The sequence below is a fragment of the Ctenocephalides felis genome, unplaced genomic scaffold (genome assembly GCF_003426905.1).
Source record: "Ctenocephalides felis isolate EL2017-DRISC unplaced genomic scaffold, ASM342690v1 CF-g0.4_SCAFFOLD_01886, whole genome shotgun sequence".
NCBI classification, from domain to species: Eukaryota; Metazoa; Arthropoda; class Insecta; order Siphonaptera; family Pulicidae; genus Ctenocephalides; species Ctenocephalides felis.
The window spans coordinates 77780620-77805153 of NW_020538040.1; the positions used below are offsets into that span (position 1 = coordinate 77780620).

The 24534-nt window shown below is 28.4% G+C and overlaps 1 protein-coding gene across 2 annotated transcripts; it reads right to left on the reverse strand.

The window, feature by feature from the left end:
* Positions 1-1712: 1712 nt before the first annotated feature.
* LOC113377921 (protein phosphatase Slingshot) lies at positions 1713-23908 on the reverse strand. Of its 2 annotated transcripts, none has more exons than XM_026618380.1 (10): positions 23665-23908; positions 13686-13726; positions 10953-11157; positions 7064-7227; positions 5489-5554; positions 5218-5412; positions 4150-4419; positions 3932-4081; positions 3551-3803; positions 1713-3368 (listed from the first exon to the last, which is right to left on the reverse strand). In XM_026618380.1, the coding sequence occupies exons 1-10, from the start codon at positions 23716-23718 to the stop codon at positions 2112-2114; spliced, it is 2655 nt and encodes an 884-aa protein (XP_026474165.1). In that variant the 5' UTR covers positions 23719-23908; the 3' UTR covers positions 1713-2111. The 2 variants fall into 2 exon arrangements, with proteins under 2 accessions (XP_026474165.1, XP_026474164.1); XM_026618379.1 differs by having other exon boundaries at positions 23662-23908.
* Positions 23909-24534: the final 626 nt, after the last annotated feature.

Genomic DNA, 24534 nt, shown 5'->3' on the forward strand with positions numbered 1-24534 from the left:
TCATGTTTCATCATTCATTTAAATGATAGAAGCCCGGTATAGTTAATCAATAAGAATTAAGTTTTAGCTATTTAAATAACACTTTCAACTTTTCATTTCGGAAATAAAATTTTTACTTTTACTTAAATCTAATCAATGATATATGCACCAAATGTTAACGAACTATAACATCGGTACAAGAAACAGAACGAAATATACACGGTGCAGAATTCTAATGACGCGGTTCATTATTTCCAACTATGATGAACTTTTAAAATACATCCACATGTCGTTTAGAACTATAATATTTTAGTATGCAAGTTCAAGCCATTTACTCTATCATACAAGTTTTAGCAAAACAGTTAAAAAAAACTTCAACCACTAATTATGAAGAAACTGTTCGGCCTATCTTTACCAAAAAAAAAACGAATCAGCACGATTCTCACTGATGTCTTTCGAAGGATTGCCAAATGTTCAAAATTGATTGAGGAGGAGGTGAAAACGTTAACAAAAACATTTACACTTTTCTGCACATTTTAAAAGAAACGGCTCGGCCGATCGCTCCACAAAATTAATCAACTCTACTGCTTACCAAGCTTAGTAGCCGTTTTAAAAAGGTTAGAGAAAAGGTCAAATTTTGGCTTGCAAACGATTCAGAATAACTTGCAGCGAGAGAAATTGCTGTTAGAAAAGCTCACAAGAAACAAAAACAAACAAAAAAAACGGCTTAGTTTCGCCGGATCACATCATAAAAATCAAATGAGATAAGAAGTTTCTAATGTATTTCTTGAGGCTTCTAATGTAATGATGTGCTTACATGTATAATCAAAACATTGCAGTAAAATGAAAGCAGTAGTCAGAAAATTTTATCAGTTGCTCAAAATTTACTCAATATTTCACTGAAATTAATTAAATTAAAATGTAAGTTTTTTTAATTAAGGTTCTAAAAAGGCGGGCCAGATTTATTAACATAAAACTCCTACTTTACGAAAATAAAAATAGCAAAAACAAAAAAAACAATTAAACAAATTGAAAGGAATGTTTAAAGATATAAAAGTGTAGTGCATATTTCACATAGATTATACAACCGTAAACAATATGTTTCTGACATAGATAAGTAAACATGCCTGAAATATTCTGAAAGAAGTAAATTAATACAAAATTGTAATTAATATATCATTATTGTACTAAGAAAAGAAATTGATATAAATTTAATTATAGTCTTGTATTACTTAATTCCACATTTCAATTCAAATTTCAATTTAAATCCTTTCTCATGGTTGTTATAACCATTTGAAAAACTACAATCTCGACTTTTTTTGATTTGAAATTAATTCAGTACATTGATGATATATTCTAATAAGGTAAGTGCTAAGGTGAAAGAAAAAGCCATTTCACAAAAGTTCTTCATTTTATATATATTATATCTATTGACAATTTGATATATATCTATATTGAGTCTTATTAAAAGAAAATCTGAGCTGCCAATCATTTTCACTATCTCTATATTTATACATACACATGAAACATCAAATTAATACTAATTTGTAGCAAAATAAACATGACTGATTCCGTCTGGTATGTGCATGCACACATGGTCATTAACATCATATATATATATATATATATATATATATATATATATATATATATATATATATACGTAAATCCAGATTTGTCAATCTTTTACATCTACCACTCACTTGAGTATGTCAGTAGAAAAATCTCTTCACAGTTCACTAATTTCAAAAAAATGATTAGAATCAATGTTTAAAAATCTTTATAAAATTTAATAGAGTAGCGTTACTTCATATTAAAGCTTACAATATTTTATTACAAATATGAAAATGTGATAAAAATATTTTCGATTAACGTCATGGAAAATATTTGAGTAATCCAGTAGTTTCAGCATCAAGCAAACCCACACCGGCGACTATAAAAGCTAAAACGCCCAAATGCATGCGGTAAGGATGAGATTGACTATCACTGACACACATACATATTTTCAGATGTGTATACATATTCACAATTATCTTTATTACATTTCAAATAATATGTACTTGCATTGCAGTATGTTAATTTATATTATGATAAATACACAATTTAATTAAATCACAGCCTATTTAGTTATTTCAATGTAAATGTAACATGGTATTGCATGTGTTGGAGTTGTTATTGGACCTGATTAGAGTCAACCTGCTTAAACAATGTACTTTACCATGATGTAATTGTACTTTGTGTTTGGTCTGATTTTTTTTAATGATGGGTAATGAACAGAAACTTGAATCAATTAAATTTGTACTGCATGTAAAAACTGGAGCACCATAATTTTTTCTTAGATTTTCTTTGTTCTTATTTATTATGTATTGAGATGAGATTTCTTGATTGGTATTTTCATATTTTCCAACTAGATATTTCACAGATAAATCTTCAGTTTTTGCTTCCGCCCTGGCCTTCTTATCAGTCTTACTAAATGACTTTTTACAAAAATTATTTTTGACAGTTTTAGACTCATATTCCAATTTTAAATTTTTTACAAGACCAAATGGTTTAAATGGTTTTATGCTATCTATTAATGATACACTAATTGATGAAAAATTTTTAGATCGCAATAAAACATTCTCTCTAATTACTGATGTATAAAACATTTCAGATGCCGTATTTCTAAGCTTGTAAGGTTTGTTTGTGGATTGTATATCACAGAAAGAATTTTGATATGGCTTTGGACATATAATGTTTATATCTACTGGTGACATTAATTTATCATCGTAACCAAATTCCAATTTAAATCGTTTACATTTTACATTTTTGTTACATAAAGTTGTATCACAGGGACCAAAACACATATCACTAGGTAATTTATTATTTTCAGAATCCAATGTATTATGTCTATACAATATTGTATATATGCTATCATCTACAACACCATTGAGTGCATTCCATGAATTTCGAGTTAAATAGCTTTTCAACTTTTGTTTAGCTTTTTTTTTATTTTCATTCTGCACACAACTTTCGGAACTATCACTGCAATCAAGATTGGGACCTGGATCCCACATAAGCTTTCTAGCCATTGATTTATTTTGGGTTTCAAATTCACAAACAATATTTTTTACTTTAGAAGGCTCCGTTTCACTTTTGCGCTCTAAATGCATAATTCTATTTTGTGAGACACTGTACACTTTTCCATTTTTACAGGGCAGTATTATGTTTTTTTTCTGAGTAACATCATCTAAAGATAAAGTAATTGATTTTAAGTGACTGGGTTCTTCTGCATCATTGCACAAGGACCATGATTTTGGCCTTGAATTAAATAAAGTCTTCACAGAAGCATATTTTTCTTTCTCTAGAGCTTGAACTAAAGGAGTTGGTTCTCCACCCAGGAGAATCATCTAGCAAAATAAAAAGATAACAAATAAATTAAATATTACAACACCTTGATAATAAATTTTATTATTAGAAATTATATATGATTTTATAAATCTCGAGCCCCTTTCATTATTAAATCAATTAACCGCAGTCCCAGAGTGTTTAAAGATATACAATAAATTAATAAATAACTAATGATAATTACCTTTTTTTCCAAGTTTGTTTCCGATTTTGATCTTTGCAGTTTTTCACGATTTTTCATAGCATATAAAATGCCCTGGTATGTTTCTAATTGGCTAACAAAATTTGTGTTCGGTTTTATACAATTTCTTTTATTTTTTACATGCTTTAATGCTTGTGTTAAGTCCCAATCATATGCCTTCATAGCATATGCTACTATAACGGATGCAGATCTACTTATGCCCATTTTGCAATGAACAAGAACTTTGGAACCACTCCTAAAAAAATGCAAATTTATTATTTTTAGTATAATTTTAGTGCAGGGCTATTGGTAAATAACTGAATCAAAATGCAAACAATAATATAAAATGATAAGATTTCTAAAATTAGCACATTAAGAATATACCTGGAAGCTCTAGAAATATATTTATAGGTATCATCCCAATATTTCAAGAGATTTGTATTGTCATCATCATATACACGGATATTCAAATAATCAAACATACCAGGAAAAAAATTATCAATTTCTCTTGTAACATTTAAAATATGTCTTATTCTGAAAATAAAAAAAATAAGTTAAAATCTATTCATAACACAAAATAAATTATCTGGATGAATCTGTACCCATTTTTTTGTAATTCCTCTAAGTTGCTTGCATTCCATTCAGATCCTAGAAAAACATTTTCGAAAACTTCAGTTGGTGCATCCATTTGTCCTAATATAACTATCATTTCCTGATCAATGAACGGTTTATATTCGCCAAGATCTGTGTCTAAATCATCCTCTAATCTAGTTCTAATATATTTACTAGTCACTTCATCTAAGTCAACAGACATCATAATTTCTTTCAATTTTGATCTTATTATGCATTCAGTCTCTGTTCTTTCACTAGGTCTGAAAAACAATGAATGAAATTACATTACTTCATACATTATACATTATTTCTACTTTTAAATCTAAAATTATATAACTTATTTACGAATCATATTAAAGTTTTAATCACATTTTCAAAAAGAAAATGAATGTTTCAATCAGGTTTTGAAATAACAGCTTTAATATCGGAAAAAAAACAACAGCCAGGCAGGCGGGCAAAATAATATTCAATACTCAAAGTTAAAAAATTATTAAGAAAAAAACATTATTATTTCCCTATATTAGCAAAGATATTAGAATATCCTATCTCTTGGAACAAACTTTTTATATATTCATATATGTATATATATAAATATTCATATATAATATATTTAACACTTAGCCTGGTCAATTTATGCATTCAAGGTTACGATACGAAAAAGATTTAGAAACATTTGAAAATTATGACTCCCATGATTAGTTGCTTTTTTATAATTACCATCTTCATTTTTACCAACCCAAATTCACAAATATTATTTTGCAACAACAGACCCATGAAATAGGCCTACTGGGAAAACCACATAAAAAAACGAACTAAGCACACTTCCTCGTAGGTGGCGTTTAAACGTACTTTTCCAAGTGATATATCTTTAAAGCGGTGGCTCTGAGCAAAAAAAGTATTGATGCTTTTTTTTGTAGATAGTTTTATGCTCTACAATATTATCTCAGGTAATTTTGCAATAAAACTGATAGTAACCTTACCCTGATTTTAGGTTCAAATTGACCGGGCTAACTATAAAGAAATCGAATTAACGATTTATATAAAATTGAATATCATACTTTGCCCGCAATGAATCTGGCGAAAGAGGCCTTCGTGACTCCAAAGCGTCCATGGCATGCCATTCGTTTAAACACGATCGGTCCGAGTGTATTCTGGATTCGTAATTTTTCACCCATTTGTGCGATAATCCTCCGGGATAAAAATTATTTTTTCTAGCAATTGCGCTAACTCGATGCAAAGTCTGCAAAGCTGACCTAAAACCGAAAATTTATCATTTAAATAATGTAATATAGAAACAAATGATTACAGTAATTATTTAATCCAACTTACCACATTGCCTGTACCGATACGGGTTTAAATATGTGTTGACAATTACATATGCGAACTTTGAAACCTCTGAAAAGGTAAAAAAATATTTTAATATATATATATATATATATATATATATATTATACAAGTCCACAAAAAAGTTGTCTCTATTGGGTGTGCATCATGTCAGACTGCAAAAAACGGAGAAAACGAAAAAATCTTCGAACTAGAATTTTTTTTTGCATTGTAATAAAAATCTTGTAACTTCTGACCGTTACTGGCCCTTTTCTCCATAATTTTTTCGTGTCTATTGAGTATTTTTTTGCAGTTTCCAGGTGCAATTTGCGAACATATTTACTCGACATTGCCCCTAGATGATACATATATATTGCATTTTGAACAAAATAGGTTTGCAACATGCCAGGGGTGTCACTCCGGGGGAATGGACTGCCGAAACTGCCGGAAAAAAGGGCCAGGAAATGACAGAAATTACGTGATTTTAATAACCATGCAGAAAAATTTCTAGATAGAAAATTCTGTTGGTTTTTTCGATTGTTCTCCGTTTTTTGCAGGTGAAAAAATACATTGGAAAAGATATATCGTACATGCAATACAGACTTTTTTGTGGACCTGTGTAATAAGGTGACCATACGTACCGGATTTTCGTTTTGCGTTTTGATATAGCTTTGTAAGAGCTATAATTATTTTCATGAAAAATTGTGTTTAACAAAATACGCAAATTGAAATAAACACACTAAAAGGTATTTTAAAATTAATTATAAAAAATGTACAAAATTTTGTACGGTGCTACAATAAATCCAAAATCAACCGAAAAAATTCAAGATTCAGATAATATATAGATAGAAAAAAATTGTACTCATTACAATTAAAAGAAGAATCAGATTTAGCAACATTAAAAATTGTGACGATATATATTTGAATTATAGACACGGCGCATTATTCTAAACTTATTGGTAGTGAATTTAAGTGTTAACTTATTTTAAGTTAAAGTTTTCAGTGTTTATAGTACTCAGAATGATATATATGTATAGTATAAATGACATATATATATATATATATATAGTATAAAACTGCTACACAGCCAGAGTGCTTTGAAAAAAGTTCAAAATTATCAAAGAAAATTTCAAAGCATAAGAAAATTTTAAAAAGTCAATTTCTTTCGAAAATTTCAAAATTTTCAAAATTTTTTAAAATCTTAAGTTTAAGTACGGTAAGTTCTAGCAATTTTTTCTTGGTAGGATGGTTTCTGTCCGAACCAACGTAACTCATCAATATATATATACACATTAGGGTGGTCCTTTATATGGACATTTTCGATTTATATTGCTCAAAGGGGCTTAAATGCTTTCAAATTGATAAAAAAAACTCTCTAAAAGTTTTAGCTCTTAATATTAATTTTTAGATAGTGCGCAATTCAATCAAAGCTTCGCATGGAAATAGCATGCAAAATTTTTCGAAAATTTGAAAAATGTTTTTTCATTTGAGTCCCTGGGAGCAAGAAATTCGAAAATGTCCATATTAAGGACTACCCTAATATACATACATGCATACAGAATATATATAAAAAAAACTTACCCATCTCCGTCAAGTGTGATTGTCGTATCAGCTAATACAGGTAGTACAAGTCCTATAGCAGTCACCAAACCATAATCGATACCCAGCAAACAACTTTGATCGCCATTAGACACCACAACCAAGTAACGCGTTCGTCCACAATGCACACTTTCGAGTTTAACAGCCTGGAAAACTATATACTTTAGTAAACCGCTTAAAAAAAGTATATATATATATATATATATATATATATATATAACTCATTTTCATGAAGCATGCATGATTTGTACATATTGAAGTATGTATCACATTAATTGCACATAGAGTATGTAAGGCTTGTGTTCTAGTGTGAAGCTACCGTATAAATCAGTTCTTGCTATAAAATTTGCCTTAATTTTTCAATACATGCAAAACATTCGAATTGGATATATTACTTTTACTATAAGAATGATATACATGAATCTACTGCGATTATATATATATATATATATATATATATAAATTTTAGAATGAGTTTTTTATGAAATTGTGAAGTATTCCGATGCAAGAGCCTACAGTACTTTACAATTTCATAAAAAACTCATTCTAAAATTAATATATCGTTCAATTTAAAGTGACAAGAATTGGTTTTATTGTGCATTGTGAACAATTATAATTATGAAATAATTAGGATTATTACAATTACATAGTCCACTGAAGATGACACAAAACAATGTGTCGAAACGTATGGAAAAAATAAAAATGTTTTAAAGTCATACAAGTTTTTAATTGATGTATTGCCCTGAAGACTGAATCTCACATATCTCAACATAAAAATTATAAAAATTTAACATATATATATATATATATATATATATATATATATATATATATATATATATATATATATATATATATATATATATATATATTAAGTCTACCGGAAAGTTCGGTCCGAAATTATGATATCATTTTCGCCACGTTTATTGCATGTTTATATAAATTGCAATGTTAATTGCAATATTGCTCGCTTAATGTATACATATTGACGTAGAAAATAAACTACAGTAGAAGTCCATCAGTCCGGACTGTCCAATAGTTCAGCAACGTTTCAGAAAAAATGATTCTTCCAGAAGTGTGCTTACATAGCAAATAAAAACGCTCGAGAGCTATTCAAAAGTTTTCGGGGTAATTCGGACGAGAATAAAAATGTTTCAATGAATAGGTTTAATATTGGCTCAAAACTAATTATAACATTAAAACACCTTTACTTAATTAGTGTAAAGTTGAGAGGGGGGAGGTTAAAGCAGCCAAAGCTTACGGGGGTAGCCGACTTTAGAGGAAAACGATTTTTTTTTTGCAAAAATGTCTTCCAAAACTAGCCAATAATATATCCCTAAAATTTCAGAACCAAATTCAAATTATTTTCGGAGTTACACAAGAAATAGCGAGCAAGCGTCGAGCAGGTAGGCATACGACCGAAACGAAAACTTCGACGCGCGATTTCTCGGTTTTTCATTTTTTCGATTTTATTCAAATGGCGAGAAACATAAAAAAAGAAACTGAACCTATCCTGTCAAAACGAGGCAAAATTGATTGTATTCAGGATTAAATTCTCCTTTAGTTGAACCTAAAAAACCTAAAAAAAAGATAATTAACTCGCTTTCAAAACATGATTTATTCAAGTTGCAAAAAATTGGTGAATTTCTCACTTTTTTCTGGATTTTTTAGGTTTAACTAGAATCTATACTAATGAAAACATAAATTTATTTTGTTTTTTTTATTTCGAATGGGAATTCTGACCTGCATCTTTCCCGCCAAACGACACGTGCAAAATGCTTGTACCCGGCATATTATTGACATATAATTTAATAAAAAAAAATGAGAAAAATGTTGAAAAATATAACAATGATACCTGAAAGTTTCGTTTCCATTAATTATTCATTTTTTTATCTAAAAATTCCTCAAAAAGGCGATTTTTTGAAGCCTCTAAAGCAGGCTTCCCGCTTAAGAAAAACAAAGACAGATTAACCGTTTTGCCATTTGCTAATAACCGCCGCCCTCTTTAAAGACAAATTTTCGCCACTTTATCATGTTTTTGTAGAGTAATTATCAAGCTATTTTTCGGCAAGCTATTTTCCGGCAACTAGCCTTGTCCCGAGCGTGCCGGACTAATGGATTTCTACTGTATAATAAAGTTGATTCACAGTAGTCTTAAGTGTGAAAGGACAGTATAACAGTGGCGATTGACCAAGTTCATTTAGGCCATTGTATTTTATACGAATTTTAACAAGGGAGAAATGCTGCAGAAGCATGTAGAAATTTATTGAAAGTGTTTGGTGAAGGTGAAGTTTCTAATAGAATATACAAAATGTGGTTTCGTACCACAACTTGAAACAGGTGATTTAGACCTTTCTGTTCCGAGCGAGAATCCTAAATAGACGACGATCTGGTTAAGATAATATTGAAAAAAAAAAAAAAAGATTTCTTTCTGACATCATCGTCCAGTCATTATAGTAAGTTCACCTCGGAATTCAAGATACCCAGCTGTAAGTTTGTAAATATAATACTTGTATATTGACATTTAGTCAATAATCAAGTATTTTAGTCAATCAATCAATAATCGTATAGCAATTTTTAGTGTCATTATACAAGTATTTACAGACTTACAGCTGGGTATCTCGAATTCCGAAATTCTTACCTAATTTAAGCCTAAATGGCTGAACTAATGTTCGACAGAAACGATTGGCGTGAAAGTATTCATGATTCGTGCCACATGAAAAAGTCAGAAAAATTTGGATGAACGAACCCTTTTTGGGCCACATGATAATTTGACATGAAAATTGGATCATCACACGTGTACAGCAAGCACAACGTGGGTTCAACAAGCCCAATTCAAATTAAAAAAAAAAAAAGGTAATGCTTTGATTCCTGTTATGAATTTAAAAATAACATTTTTAACATTACATAATAAAATTATTATAACAGCCAATGTTGTATTATGTTTCACAAACACCTATACATAATGAATGTCAGAAACGAAAATATCAAAATTTGCAAAAAGTATAAAAATGTACAGTGAGAATGATTTAACCAGATTTAACATAATAAGGCAAATTAATCGCAATATTTTACGCTTCTAAAATATAAAAAATATGTCGTGGTAATGCCATATTTTTGTATCCGTTTCGAGATAAAATTAAATTGAGATTAAGTGCAGTAAGAGATAGAAGATAAGATACGATAAATACGAAAATACAATCAATTAAAACACGATGAACTAAAGGCGTTAATATATTATTACTCGGACAAATCGTTAAACCGTACTTTACAAAAAATTAATTGCTATATAATTCTTATTTAGTAGATCATTAATTATTTGAATTTATAATGAATGCACTCCAGAATACCATTCATTTTGTTCCGAGAAACTAATTGAAAATGACACTATTTTCTTCACTCCTTCGAGCCTAATTTTAATTATCTGCAATATCAACTACAGAAATTGTGCTCAAACGCCAAAGTTATTTTAATTGAATAAATATTTTATAAAACTTCTTTTTAAATGTTCAAATTTTATAAAATTTCAGTTCAAAAATAAGTAAATAACTGATTTAAAATGCGAATTGCGCGCACTACATACACTACTGTTATGAAAATCATACTGAATCAATTATAAAAGGCAGACCACTTCTAATATCGTCCAACTTTTAAGAATCCTATAGCGTCGTTTCATGTTTTGTCGCATACACAAAATAGTTTTATTTATACTTTTAATTTTGAACTCTATATTTAAATTAAACGCAGAAACGCAAGATGTTTTCGTAAATACTACTGAACAAGACCTTTGCGAAGTTAACAAATTAAGAGATTGAAGGCAAAATACAATCTAGAAAAAGTCGTTTATGTCGATATATTAATACTCACGTACCATTTTAAGTGTATCTTCTGGCTCAAGCAGACAGCACATAGATTGTAAATGGTGCTGTATTTCACTACTTGGCAGGTGCAATAATGGCGTTTGCAAATGTGCAGGAGGCGGATATGCGTTTAAGTGTAAAGATCGACAAACTGGTCTAGAACTTGTCGGAAGCACAACGGCGGTACCTTTTCCAGCAAAGTAATTTTCATTTAAGCTGCAAAAAATATATTTAACATTAATTGATAAAAATTATTATATGCCTGCATACACATTAAGTATGATTATGAGTTGTGTAACAGATCATTTTGTGACTAATCATGTAAAACGAGAATCCAAATTCTTTCAATTGCGATCATATCATATAGCACATTTTTAGAAAACACGAAACTTAAAGAACTTTACACAGTCGCATTATGAAAATATTTTGTCAATAAGTATAAACTGTGAACTTATAGTTTCACGAAAAATTGCAGTAAGACGTGAGAGTTAATGGGTGAAGAGATAAGACCGAGTTCGATGACATTTGCTTCAAATTTTTCCATCTATGCTAAAGGGCAAAGTCATTGATTAACAATAGCTAAGATCGGTTCAAAGGTAGCTCTAATTGCAATTGTATTCCTTTTATTACTTTATTTTAATGAGGATTATAAAACAACAAAAAATTTTAATAAAATGATTGATATGAAATTTAATTTAGGCTTAAAATTTCACATGTTTTTTTTTCATTATATATATATATATATATATATATATATATACTTTTTTGTCTCATACAAATCGACCCGCTCAAATATATATATTAGGGTGTCCTTAATATGGATATTTTCGAATTCCCTTGCTCCCAGGGGCTCAAATGCTTTCACATTGCTTAAAAAAATTCTCTGAAAGTTTTAGCTCTTAATATTAACTCTAAAACTTTAGCTCTAACACTTTTTATTAAGTCAAATAGGAACACTTCCTATACATAATATCACAAAGCTTTCTCTTAACGATATTAAACTATAAACAATTGTAAGAATTAAGTAACACTAAAAGTGTGATGCATAAAACAAATCAAAACAATTTAAAGCAGATAAAATTATAATGCTATTTCTCATAAAATCGTAATAGTAAAACTAGGTGAAATTGGCATTAGTGCAAGTTGCACGAACTTCCGGATATGTCGACGAAAAATTTATATATCTTAACGTTTCACAGGTTTCTGAACATTTTGGCATACCTTTGGATACGAATTTTCGTCGACGATTTCGGGAACACGGTTCAACCGATTTCAATTATTCAAAAAACATTCGATTGCTGTTGATAAGGAGACGTGCTGATTAGTTTTTGGCATAGACAGGTCTAGCCGTTCCGAAGATACGTGGCAAAAAGTGCCACAATCGGTAACTCAGTTCTTAAGAGAACAGAGCGTCTGATTTTAATAATTCAAAAAACATTTTACTTGTATTGACAAGATGAAGAATTGATCGAATTTTCATGAAGGCAAATCTAGAATTCGGAGATCTAGTGAAAAAAGTAAAAAAAAATCATTCATTAAATCATTTGGCGGTCAAAAATGATCATTAGACATATGCACATCAAATTATCGGATATTTTATAGAGATTTTAACAATAAGTATAAATTTTGTTTACATTCCTATGGGTTCCGTACCAATGTTTATCCGTTAGATGGCGACGCGGCGTTTACGCGCTTCGATATTTCGTCTCTATGCGGTTAAAGCAGTACGATTGCTTTGAAAAAAAAAGTTCAGAATTTCCAGAATATTTCAAAATAAAGAACACATTTTTTTATCAAAAAGTCTTTTTTTTTAAAAAAAAGTTAGTTTCTCAAAAATCTAATTTTTTCAAAGTAAATTTTTTTCAAAAATATTAATCTTTTTAAAAAAAATAATTTTTGGTACGGGAAGTTCCTGCAATTTGCCTTAAGGCACGATGCCATGCGCCCCACTAGTTGAATTTTTTGTATTATTTCTTTTTTGCACCTATCAATTTTGAAAATAAGACAATGAAGTCTTGATTAACAAGAATAAATTATAAAAAAAAGAAACACACGCATACATACATACTTTTCCCACATTTAGTGTCAATCGCTACAGAATGGCTTGAAACGTCGATAGAACATAAAATGAGCAAATCGGATGTTTTGGCGAAAACATAAACCTTTCCTTCGGGAAGGTAATTATAAACAATAATTACCATAGTAATTTTAAAATGACCAACTTCGACCAAACTCAACTGTACTGTATGAGTGATTGTGTATGATTCAAACGTATTCCGCGAACTTGCATTGCGATAACCCTCAAATGTTTCAAAGCAAATGAAAAATTCGTCACGATATTAAACTCGAATTTACTTGGTGACTTCAGCCATCGATCACAAATATAATGCTTGTATTAAAAACGTGCACCGAATTATAAATATAAATAACCTAAACCTGATCGCAATTCGGTGCACTGATATTAGTACATGGCAGCTGTGCGAACCACTTCTCTCCGAAAGCTAATGATAGATTTAGAATCGAAATTGTAAATGTTTTGTCGAATGGCATTGCCGAGACTGAACATCAAGAGTCGGGATAAAAATATTACTGCACGTGTTTTGTCCTGCTAATATTTCGTCTGTGCGCACTAATTCTTGGACGAATACTTAAATTTTTCGAATGTATCTTAAAAGCTTCCGCGTACGAAATTGACGATTGCGAAATTATGATGAAACGTTTGTAACAACTCTAACGGCAAGTACCTTTTGTTGGACGCTTTCTTCACTTCTTTGGCATTCGGCTCCTGCAATAAAACATTACCAAATTAATCGGTTAGAACAAAAAAATTATGTAGTTTAATCATATTTATTTTAAATATCCACACACTCATCTAATACGCGCAATCATAATAATAATGTCAATACAAACATAAATACTAGAGTTATATAACTCCGGTGTGAGTTATATTCGAGGATATAACTCCTCCCTCGGAGTGAATCCGAGCAGAGTTGTATCAAAGATTTTGTCATATCATTTTGACTTCTCCGACATTTATTGGTATATTCGTTTAAGGGGGTTGTTCGGTTTTTATTTATTTTTTTTCAAATTTGAGATTTTTTGATATTATGAAAGCTAAAAACCTTAGAATTATTTAAAAAAAAAATCATCTCACTATATTTTTTTGACGAAGTTATGGATATATATATATATATATATATATATATATATCTATATGTATGATACCCTGAAACCGTTTTTTTCATCGCTCCGCGAGCTATTGTATGCCAGCTGCTCTCTTTTTCATTATAATACCTCATGCACATGACCTTTTTAATGTGTCAGCATCTTTGAACACCATTTAGTACATTATATTAAAAATTTTAAATACGTTTTTCTCAAATTGACTTTTTTCAATGCGGTGCCACAAATTAAAAAAAATTACAAGTCGGATCGATTCGCATTTTTTTTTAATTTGTTCACCACTGCAATACCTAGTCCCCCTACCTCAAACAACTTGATTTTTTGCGAAGCTTCTCGCCCAAAAAAGGCCTTTTTTGACACTTTTTTTTAAATAGCTGCCATTTTTTTCCTTCTTGATTTTTTTCTTTCATTTTGGTAGGGACACTGGATTCAAACTTCTTCTTCAACGTAGTTTTTTTTTTTTGTTTCAGGCGATGCGCAACGGATTTATCTGTGGCACCGCAAAAGAGATTGATTTTGCAAGGCCGACTTTGTCGCCCCCTAGTTAAAAAATGACAGCGAAAAAAAAAGAAAATTTCGTAATATTCTATGATTTTGTAAATTTTGTTTTTGAAAAAAAAACGCATGTCCTTATGATAAATACATTTCGAGAAAAACCAAAACAAATATCTTGCATTTTTTGTAAAAAAAAACGAACAGCCCCCTTAAATTATCAGTTTATTGGCATTTATTTATTCACTACAGTACATTTACAGTAGCGACAGTCGGGTCTACTGCTCAGGGCGGCAAATTTTCGGGGGCGGCAAAATTTGGAATGTGAGATGAAAATTCTATACAATATAAGTAACCATTTTTTTAATAATTTTTTTTATTTCAAGATATGTAATTCACAAAACATGACACCATTGCAAAATTGCAATTCAAAATTTGGTTTCGAATAACCCATTTTAAAATTCATTATTTTGCCTTGTCTCCTTGCCTTTGAAAATTTCATTTTACAAACAGCTTCAAAACTTTTTGAAAAATGAAAAAAAGACTTTTAAAAAACATCATTGCTTTGAAATTTTTCGAAAATTATGAACTTTTTTCAAAGCAATCGCGCTGCGTAGCAGTTTTAGAGACGAGATATCGAAACCCAATTACCATTTTTCGAAACGGCTGGACCTGCCTATGCCAAAAACTAATCAGCACGTCTCCCCATCAATACAAATCTAATATATTTTTTAAAATATAAATCTAATACTTTTTAAATGTTCAAGTCGATCTCGATAACAAAGATCAACCGATTTGAATGATTCAAAAAACATTCGATTGCTATTGATAACGTGACGTGCTTTTGGTCAAAGTAGGTGCAACTGATTCGAAGATACGGACCAAAATGCTAAAAATGATAATTCAGTTTTTGAGAAACGGAGCGTCCAATTTCAATAATTAAAAAAAAATGCATGTATTCACAAATTGAAGAACTGATTAAAATTGTGGGTGGCAGGTCTAGCGGTTTCCGTGATCCAATAAAAAAATTGAAAAAGAAACATTTGGCGGTCAAAAGTGATCATTACATATATGCACATCAAAATATCAGATATTTTATATACATTTATATGGGTTTCGTTCCTATGTTTATTCGTTAGCCTCACATGCTGCGATATTTTGCCACTAAAACAGCTACGCCGTACAATTACTTTGAAAAAAAAAAGTTACAAATTTTGGAAATATAGAAACAAATCAAAATTTTTTAAAAAGTCAAATTATTTCAAAAATTGTTTTTTTTCTAAAATTTTCATTTTTTTTTAATTTTAATTATCAGTACGGAAAGTTCCAGCGTAATAAATTTTATGCAACTATGAATGCAATTATACAAAAACCGACATTTCAGAAAACCGGTTTTCAAATTAAATTTTACCAGAAAACCGGTTTTGACCGGTTTTCGAATTTTATACAGAAAAAAAATTTTTGCTCGAATATTCTGTAATAACAAAAATTTATCCGCAAATTTAGTGCAATTTAAAGCAGTTTTTGACTGAATTTATTTGTTATTCAATTTTAAGGATAGTAAACAAAATTATTTTAATTTTAATTAGTAGAACAAAAAATAATAGTTTATCTGAATTAAATAACTTTGAAATTAATTATTCGTTAATCATGCTTCATTTTCACATATAAGAAAAAAAAAATTATAATAGTAAAAGGAAAGTTTTCGAATAAATAAAAACAATACATTTAAATAAAAAACATGTGTCAAATTAAAAAAATAAAACAATATTACATACATGTTGATACATACTTGTTAATATCGATTTTAGTTTTAAAAACAATTAAGCTTAACCCCGAGTATTTTCTATTCCGGGCAAATTTAATTAACTAATTTTAAAATTTCTAATTAGTTTGTTTAATAAAATATTTTCAAAAAACTGAGAACGTCTATCGATTTGTTACTTAGACGAGTCCTTGGTTAACTCACAAAATTTCCCAAAATAGAAAATACTCTCTTGCGACCGAACTAGGCTTAATTGTTTTTATAGCCCCATATAATAATGTTTTTGTTCTTTTATTTGTGGATTCTAGAGCTAAAAACAATGAAGGTATCAAAATCTAAATTAATATATATATATATATATATATATATATATAATATATATTAATATATATATATATATATATATATCTAATATATATTAATATATATATATATATATATTTTGTAGAGTTTCGAACAAGAATCCAAAAATAATACAAAATAAAAAACAAGAAAAGTTTTTAAAAAAACAATTTCTTTATTTAATTATTTGTTTATTGTCGACGTTTCGGAACTAGGTACGTTCCATCTTCAGGACATCTGTCAAGAAACATGATCTTGATGAGATTTTTGCAAACAATATGTTTAGGAAAAGAAAATAGATTTTTCTTAAATAATGAATTAAATTGTAAAAAATATAATAATATACAGAAATATGATAATATGTTCAAAATAAAAATGATAAAAATAAATGAGTGGATTATCAAAACAGGATATTAAACATAATAGAAAATTTTTTTGAAAGTTATGGAAATTTTTTAAGAAAAGGTTAATGACAAAGTTGAATTAATTACCTGTATGTTTGAATATTTGTTAGCACTTTTTCACTAAACAAGCTTTTTTAACAAAAATGATTTTGCGAGTTAATTTTCCACCGAATAATTAGATTTTGTAAATCAAAATTACTAAAAAACTTTGTCTTTTTTAAAATTATTATTTGAAAACACAAATAATATTGTTCTCTGGATGTTGTTCGATTGGTTTACGAAAATTAACTAAATGAAACTGAAAATGAAACACACACATACAATCTCACATCTCTCGTTCAAGTGTTTACACGTGTTACAAAGGGCACACCAGTTTCATTTAGTTAATTTTCGTAAACCAATCGAACAACATCCAGAGAACAATATTATTTGTGTTTTCAAATAATAATTTTAAAAAAGACAAAGTTTTTTAGTAATTTTGATTTACAAAATCTAATTATTCGGTGGAAAATTAACTCGCAAAATCATTTTTGTTAAAAAAGCTTGTTTAGTGAAAAAGTGCTAACAAATATTCAAACATACAGGTAATTAATTCAACTTTGTCATTAACCTTTTCTTAAAAAATTTCCATAACTTTCAAAAAAATTTTCTATTATGTTTAATATCCTGTTTTGATAATCCACTCATTTATTTTTATCATTTTTATTTTGAACATATTATCATATTTCTGTATATTATTATATTTTTTACAATTTAATTCATTATTTAAGAAAAATCTATTTTCTTTTCCTAAACATATTGTTTGCAAAAATCTCATCAAGATCATGTTTCTTGACAGATGTCCTGAAGATGGAACGTACCTAGTTCCGAAACGTCGACAATAAACAAATAATTAAATAAAGAAATTGTTTTTTTAAAAACTTTTCTTGTTTTTTATTTTGTATTATTTTTGGATTCTTGTTCGAAACTCTACAAAATATACACAAATCCAAGACTCTACCATTCAATATATATATATATATATATATATATATATATATATATATTAGACAAAAAATTACAGGAAACCTTTCTGGAAACTATAACAGACTGATAAGATTCCAAATGCTATTGAACTGATATGATTCCAAGAATCAAAACGCTTGTATTGTCATTTTTGGCTATATTTGTCATTTTACATTTATACAATAAAAACCGACTTTTCGAATCCCATAATTTTTTTAAAACCTGTTTTTGAAAACCGACAAACCCTATTGGCACATTTTATAAATGGTTTTTCGAAGTAAAAAGAGTTCTATGTATTTTCAATTTATAGAAAATTGGTACCAAAGTGGAAAAAAAGTTAGGGGTGGATAACCCTATATACAAATAAATAGTATTTTGAAGTAAAAGAGTTAAGAAAATTAAAAAACGTATTAGGGTAGGACAATCCTTAATAAAAATAAATTGCATTTTAGAATTAAGCTTTTTCTTTAAGCTCAAAAATCTGAACTAAAATTAGGTCAACAATATTCAATGACTGAAAACGGAATAAAAAATGATTGAATTACTAAGATGGCTATAAAAATACAGGTTGGTCACAAAAAAAGTAAAAATTGAAGGTTGTATGTATTTTTTATTGCTACAATATAAAAAAAAATAATAAGGATGAAATACCCTTATTGCCTAAAGTTATGAAAAATAGACAGTAGCCTATTGGTCTGCTGAGTACGAATATAAAATTTGGTAAAAATCGGTAAAGCCGTTCGTTTGGGAACAAACATTGTGACATGGAAATTTTCTATATAAGGTATAGTTTAAGTTTTTTGGATAGCTAACACATTACTTATCCGGGGTAATAATACTCAAAGTATTCTCAATTATAGTTTTTAGTGAATGTTATATTTAATATTTAGTGAGTGCCCAATTAATAAATCGACAAATTTTTGAATTTTTTTTCGGCCAAATTGGCAAAATAAAAGATAAAAAAGAAGACGAAATAATTTGTATATATATATATATATATATATGTATATATATATATATATATATATATATATATATTAGTGTTTATTATCGATATTAAAGCGCAATTAAATTCTGATTTCATAATGTGATACCGATATGTTGAAAGAGAAAGAAATAGAAAAACAATTTATGAACTTGAAACAGAAAGCATTTTGATACAGTAATGTTTTCCACTTAAAAATGTGTACATAAACTAGTTTGAAAATTATTATATATGTTATTGGTCTCATTTCATGAAGTATTCTTAACCACGACGGAATGGCCATATTTGTGCCTCTGGCAACGAGCCCACAAATATACTTAACCTTTCAATATAAACACTTTTCAAAAAAAAAACTGGCAGCACTCATACAGAGGAGTGGAAAATATAGACATACATACATACATACACACACACACACACATATATATATATATATATATATATATATATATATATATATATATATATATATATATATACACATATATTTGAAATATTTTGCAGCCAAATCGTCGAATTAAAAAAAGTGTGTGTATACGAGGTGTGTTCAAAAAGTTACTAAGAGGTGTGTTCGGAATTACTAATAATTAAATTTCGCGGGTCTGGAGTGTCTGATTGTCAAATTTTTTTTTTTATTGTGTTGGTATACATGCCCCTAAAGTATGATGAAATTTTCAGCTATATTCACTGTTTACTTTGTCTGTGGTAGTCGCTAAGGTTCGACGTGTTTTTCTGAGCTCGGCGATTTTTACAATGGAAGAATTGAAAAGTCAAAGAATTTGTATTAAATTTTGCGTAAAAAATGAAATAAAGTGTTGCAAAGTGCAAAAATTCACCAGATATGGCTCCGTGTGACTTTTTCCTATTCCCAAAGTTGAAGAGACCCATGAAAGGACGGCGGTTTTCCTCGATTGAAGAAAATCGCTGAGAGTGCTCAAGGACATATCAAAAAGTGAATATCAAGGGTGCTTCGAAAATTGGAAAAAAACGCTGGCATAAGTGTATTATATCTGGGGGGGACTACTTTGAAGGGGACCACATTAATGTAGACGAATAAATAAATATTTTTTTGAAAAAACGAAAATTCCGGGTACTTTTTGAACAGACCTCGTACACACACACATATATATATTTCATTTACGGGTTGATTTGTATGGGTAAAAAAAGTCACATAGGCACATATGATTTTCGTATACTAGGCATCAAAATAAGATACTTTGCCGAAGAAACCATATCTCTAAAATGAATTCTGATGTCCCGTGCATTCACCCAAAGATTGGGTCAAATTTTAAAAAATCCTGTTTTGTCTCATTTAGAGCGCCTCAATAATGTCCAAATGTATGACCGACCTCTCCAGTAATTTTGGAAGGCCGATCTACCCATGCCCATGGTTCACTGCCTGGAACCTCCTTTAGAGATCCCCCATACAAAAGTTGCATCATTTTGGGTAGTTCAATATGACAAAAATCTGCGATTTGTTTTTATTATAAAATTTATTTAATCATAAGATAAGTAAACAAAACTATGTAAAACTCATAAACTATTGTTTGAAGGTTTTTTTAGTTTCAAGTTTGGAAAATTTTGCACGGCTCTCTAATATCGTCGCCATAACAGCCTCTATAGCTAGCATAGAAGCGCAGAGACAAAATGCACTGGAAAAATTTAAACAAAGAAGAATTTTAATATTTTTTTTGTAAAAAAATTTTTTGTGTGTGTTTGAATTAATATCTGAAAAATATTGTTTAAAAAAACATTTTTTGCTGAGTAAATTACCAAAAATGATGATTTTTTGCAATATTTGTATGGGAGACCTCTAAAGGGTGGATCGGCCTTCCAAAGTTAGTTGGGGTTTGTTATACATTTGGATGCAATTGGAGCACTCTAAATGGATTAATACGGAATTTTTCAAAATTCAATCCCTATCTTTGGATCAATGCACGGGACATCAGAATTCATTTTAGAGGTATGGTTTCTTCAGCGAAGTTTTTTATTTTGATCCCTAGTATCCGAAAAATATATGTGCCTAAACGACTTTCAAATCGATCCGCCCTAATATATATATTATTAAAATATATATCATATATATTAAGGGTGGTCCTTAATATGGACATTTTCGAATTTCTTTGCTCCCAAGGGCTCAAATGCTTTCAAATTATTAAAAAATAATTTTCTAAAAGTTTTAGCTCTTAATATTAACATTTAGGTAGTGCGCAATTCAGACAAAGTTTTATATGGAAATAAATGAAAAAAAAATCAAAAATTTTAAAAATGTTTTTTTTAGATATAACTTAGCGAACAAATGAATGAGTTTTATTTAAAATTCGACGCTCTACAAAACAAATTAAAAAAGCTTTGCAGAGCGTCGAATTTTCAATAAAAGATGACACAAATTGTCACTTATACCTAAAAAACGTTTTATAAAATTTTCGATTTTTTTTCCATGCTATTTCCATATGAAGCTTTGATTGAATTGCGCACTATCTAAAAGTTAATATTATGAGCTAAAATTTTAGAGATTTTTTTTTATTAATTTGGAAGTATATAAGCCCTGAGAGTAATAAAATTCAAAAATGTCCATATTAAGAACCACCCTAATAAACATATATATACTTCGACATATTTTTAAGATTGTTTTCGGAAAAGTTGAAAAAATAAAAATGGGCCGTAAAATGTTTCAAAGTTATATATATATATATATATATATATATATATATATATATATATATATATATGAGTGAGTTCTTGAGGGCGATACATCAAACAAAGAAAAGCCAAAGATTTATAAAATAATCTTTATTTCCAAACGTTTCGACATTCAATTTAATGTCATCATCAGTGGATCTAAAAACAGTATGAAAATTAGCATATCTAGGTAATTATAATATATGTGGATTGGTAAAGTAACTATACAATAAGAGAAAAATTAACAAATAGCAACACTTAACAACAAATCAAATATAAAAGATAGGAAAGGTAGTAGAGACTAGAATTAAATAAATAATTAAAAAGTATAGGCAAAAATATTTAAGTACACTCATATAAACTTACGCATATATACATATATGTACGTACACATATACACACATATACATATATGTATATACATATATATATATATATATATATATATATACATGCATATATCCATATACACACACATACAAACATATAATACACATATACATATACAGATACAACAATATATACCTATATATGTACACATATACATGTAAGACTATACACATATAAATATACGTATATACATATATGCAACGTGCATGCATATTCACAACGACGTACATGTACATGTATTTTAGATCCACTGATGATGACATTAAATTGAATGTCGAAACGTTTGGAAATAAAGATTATTTTATAAATCTTTGGCTTTTCTTTGTTTGATGTATCGCCCTCAAGAACTCACTCATATATTTCAACATCAAAATTAACTACTAAATCATATATATATATATATATATTAGAAGTATATCAACCATATGTGATTAGGAGGGGTAGAAACGTCAATTCAATGACCTATTCAAAAGTAAACGAACTTTAGGTACACCTTGTATGTATATATATATATATATATATATATATATATACATATATATACATATATGTATATATATATATACATATATGTATATATACATATATGTATATATATATATATGTATAAAACGGGAATAGTGATAAAGGGAAAGGGAATCATTAATATGTGATGCGCTTACACGATGGACCTGCCATGGGTAGAATACTATTTATTTATTTATATATATATATATATATACATATATATATATATATATATATATATATACATATATATATAGAATATTTCTTTCATCCAATCGTCGGAATAAAAGAAAACAAATAAAATATTTATTTATAAGTTTCGACACGGATTGTGTGTCATCATTCAGCAACCCTTTTTGAAATTTTTGTTATACAGTATCTAAAAGAATTTTTACAATGTTTAAAAAATTAAATTTCAAATTAAAAATAAAATTTAAAATTTAAATTTCGACAATTTGGAATAAAATTTAAATCTTGTATATATATATATATTTTATATGTATATTTTTTATAGGGATTTGTGGTGGATTTTATATATATATATATATATATATATATATATATATATATATATATATATATATATGGGCATATGCATACACATTTATCATGTATATTTATTTACAGTTATATTAATTTGTTTATTAATATTTTGAAACATTTTCAAAAAACAATTTTTTGGTTAGTAAAATATACAATTTTATATATAGTAATTATAAATGTTAAATATATATATATATATATATATATATGCATATATATAATATTATATATGAATATACACATATGCTCATATATAGCACATTCATTGCATACATACATTATATATATATATATATATATATATATATATATAAATATGTGTAATCACAATGTAATATATATAAATATGGATATGTATAAATGTATATAAAATTGACATAAAATTATAAATGGATGATCTGAGTAATTGGAAAGAAATGTACCACGTTCTTGCAGCAGTTTGTAATTTTAGAAGCTCTCTGCACTGTTACTAACGCCATTATTTCACTTTTCACAATGTGGATTATATTATTGGAATCGAAACATCACATCCTATGCATTTGTCCAAAATTAACTGAAATTTTGTCCACACATTGTCCACTAAATTATTGAAAACATTTCGTTACAATCACTTTTACGTCAAAATCACTTACTAATATCACAATCGACCACGAAACTCGAGCCATACACATTCTGTTACTGTGACTGGCGGACGATTTCGACTTATTCCCATCTGTGATAGTCTACTTTGACGACACCTATCGGCTCGGACTCCAACTAAATGTAACAGTTCTGTTATATCACCGACAGGGTGTGCAGGAGTTAATATAAACATTGATAATTTGTTTAATTTGATGAATTCGAAATTCGAAAATATTTTATCTACACCGATATTAATTACAAAACATCCATATGTTCGGAATAATTCATAAACAAGCTTAACATGTTCAGATGTCGGCAACATTTTACTAATTATTATATTACTAATTAATATAGTTATAATGTAATAGAATTATTATTTGGAATTATATGGACAAAATATTATATAATCTCAATACAGATTGTTAACAATTTTTTTTACATAAATTGTTTAGACATAAATATTATTATCGACACACACACGCGCTTCCTTTTTTTTAGAAAAAGAAGACGTTTAATTAAAAAAAAAAAACAAAATCATAATATATATATAATAATATTGATAATAATAATACATATTCTGCTCAAAGAAAGGTCCATGATGTGAGCGCCACAACTACATATACATTTTTTCTACATTTTCTGCTTCCATGCTTCTTGATCCTGCGCTTCGGCAT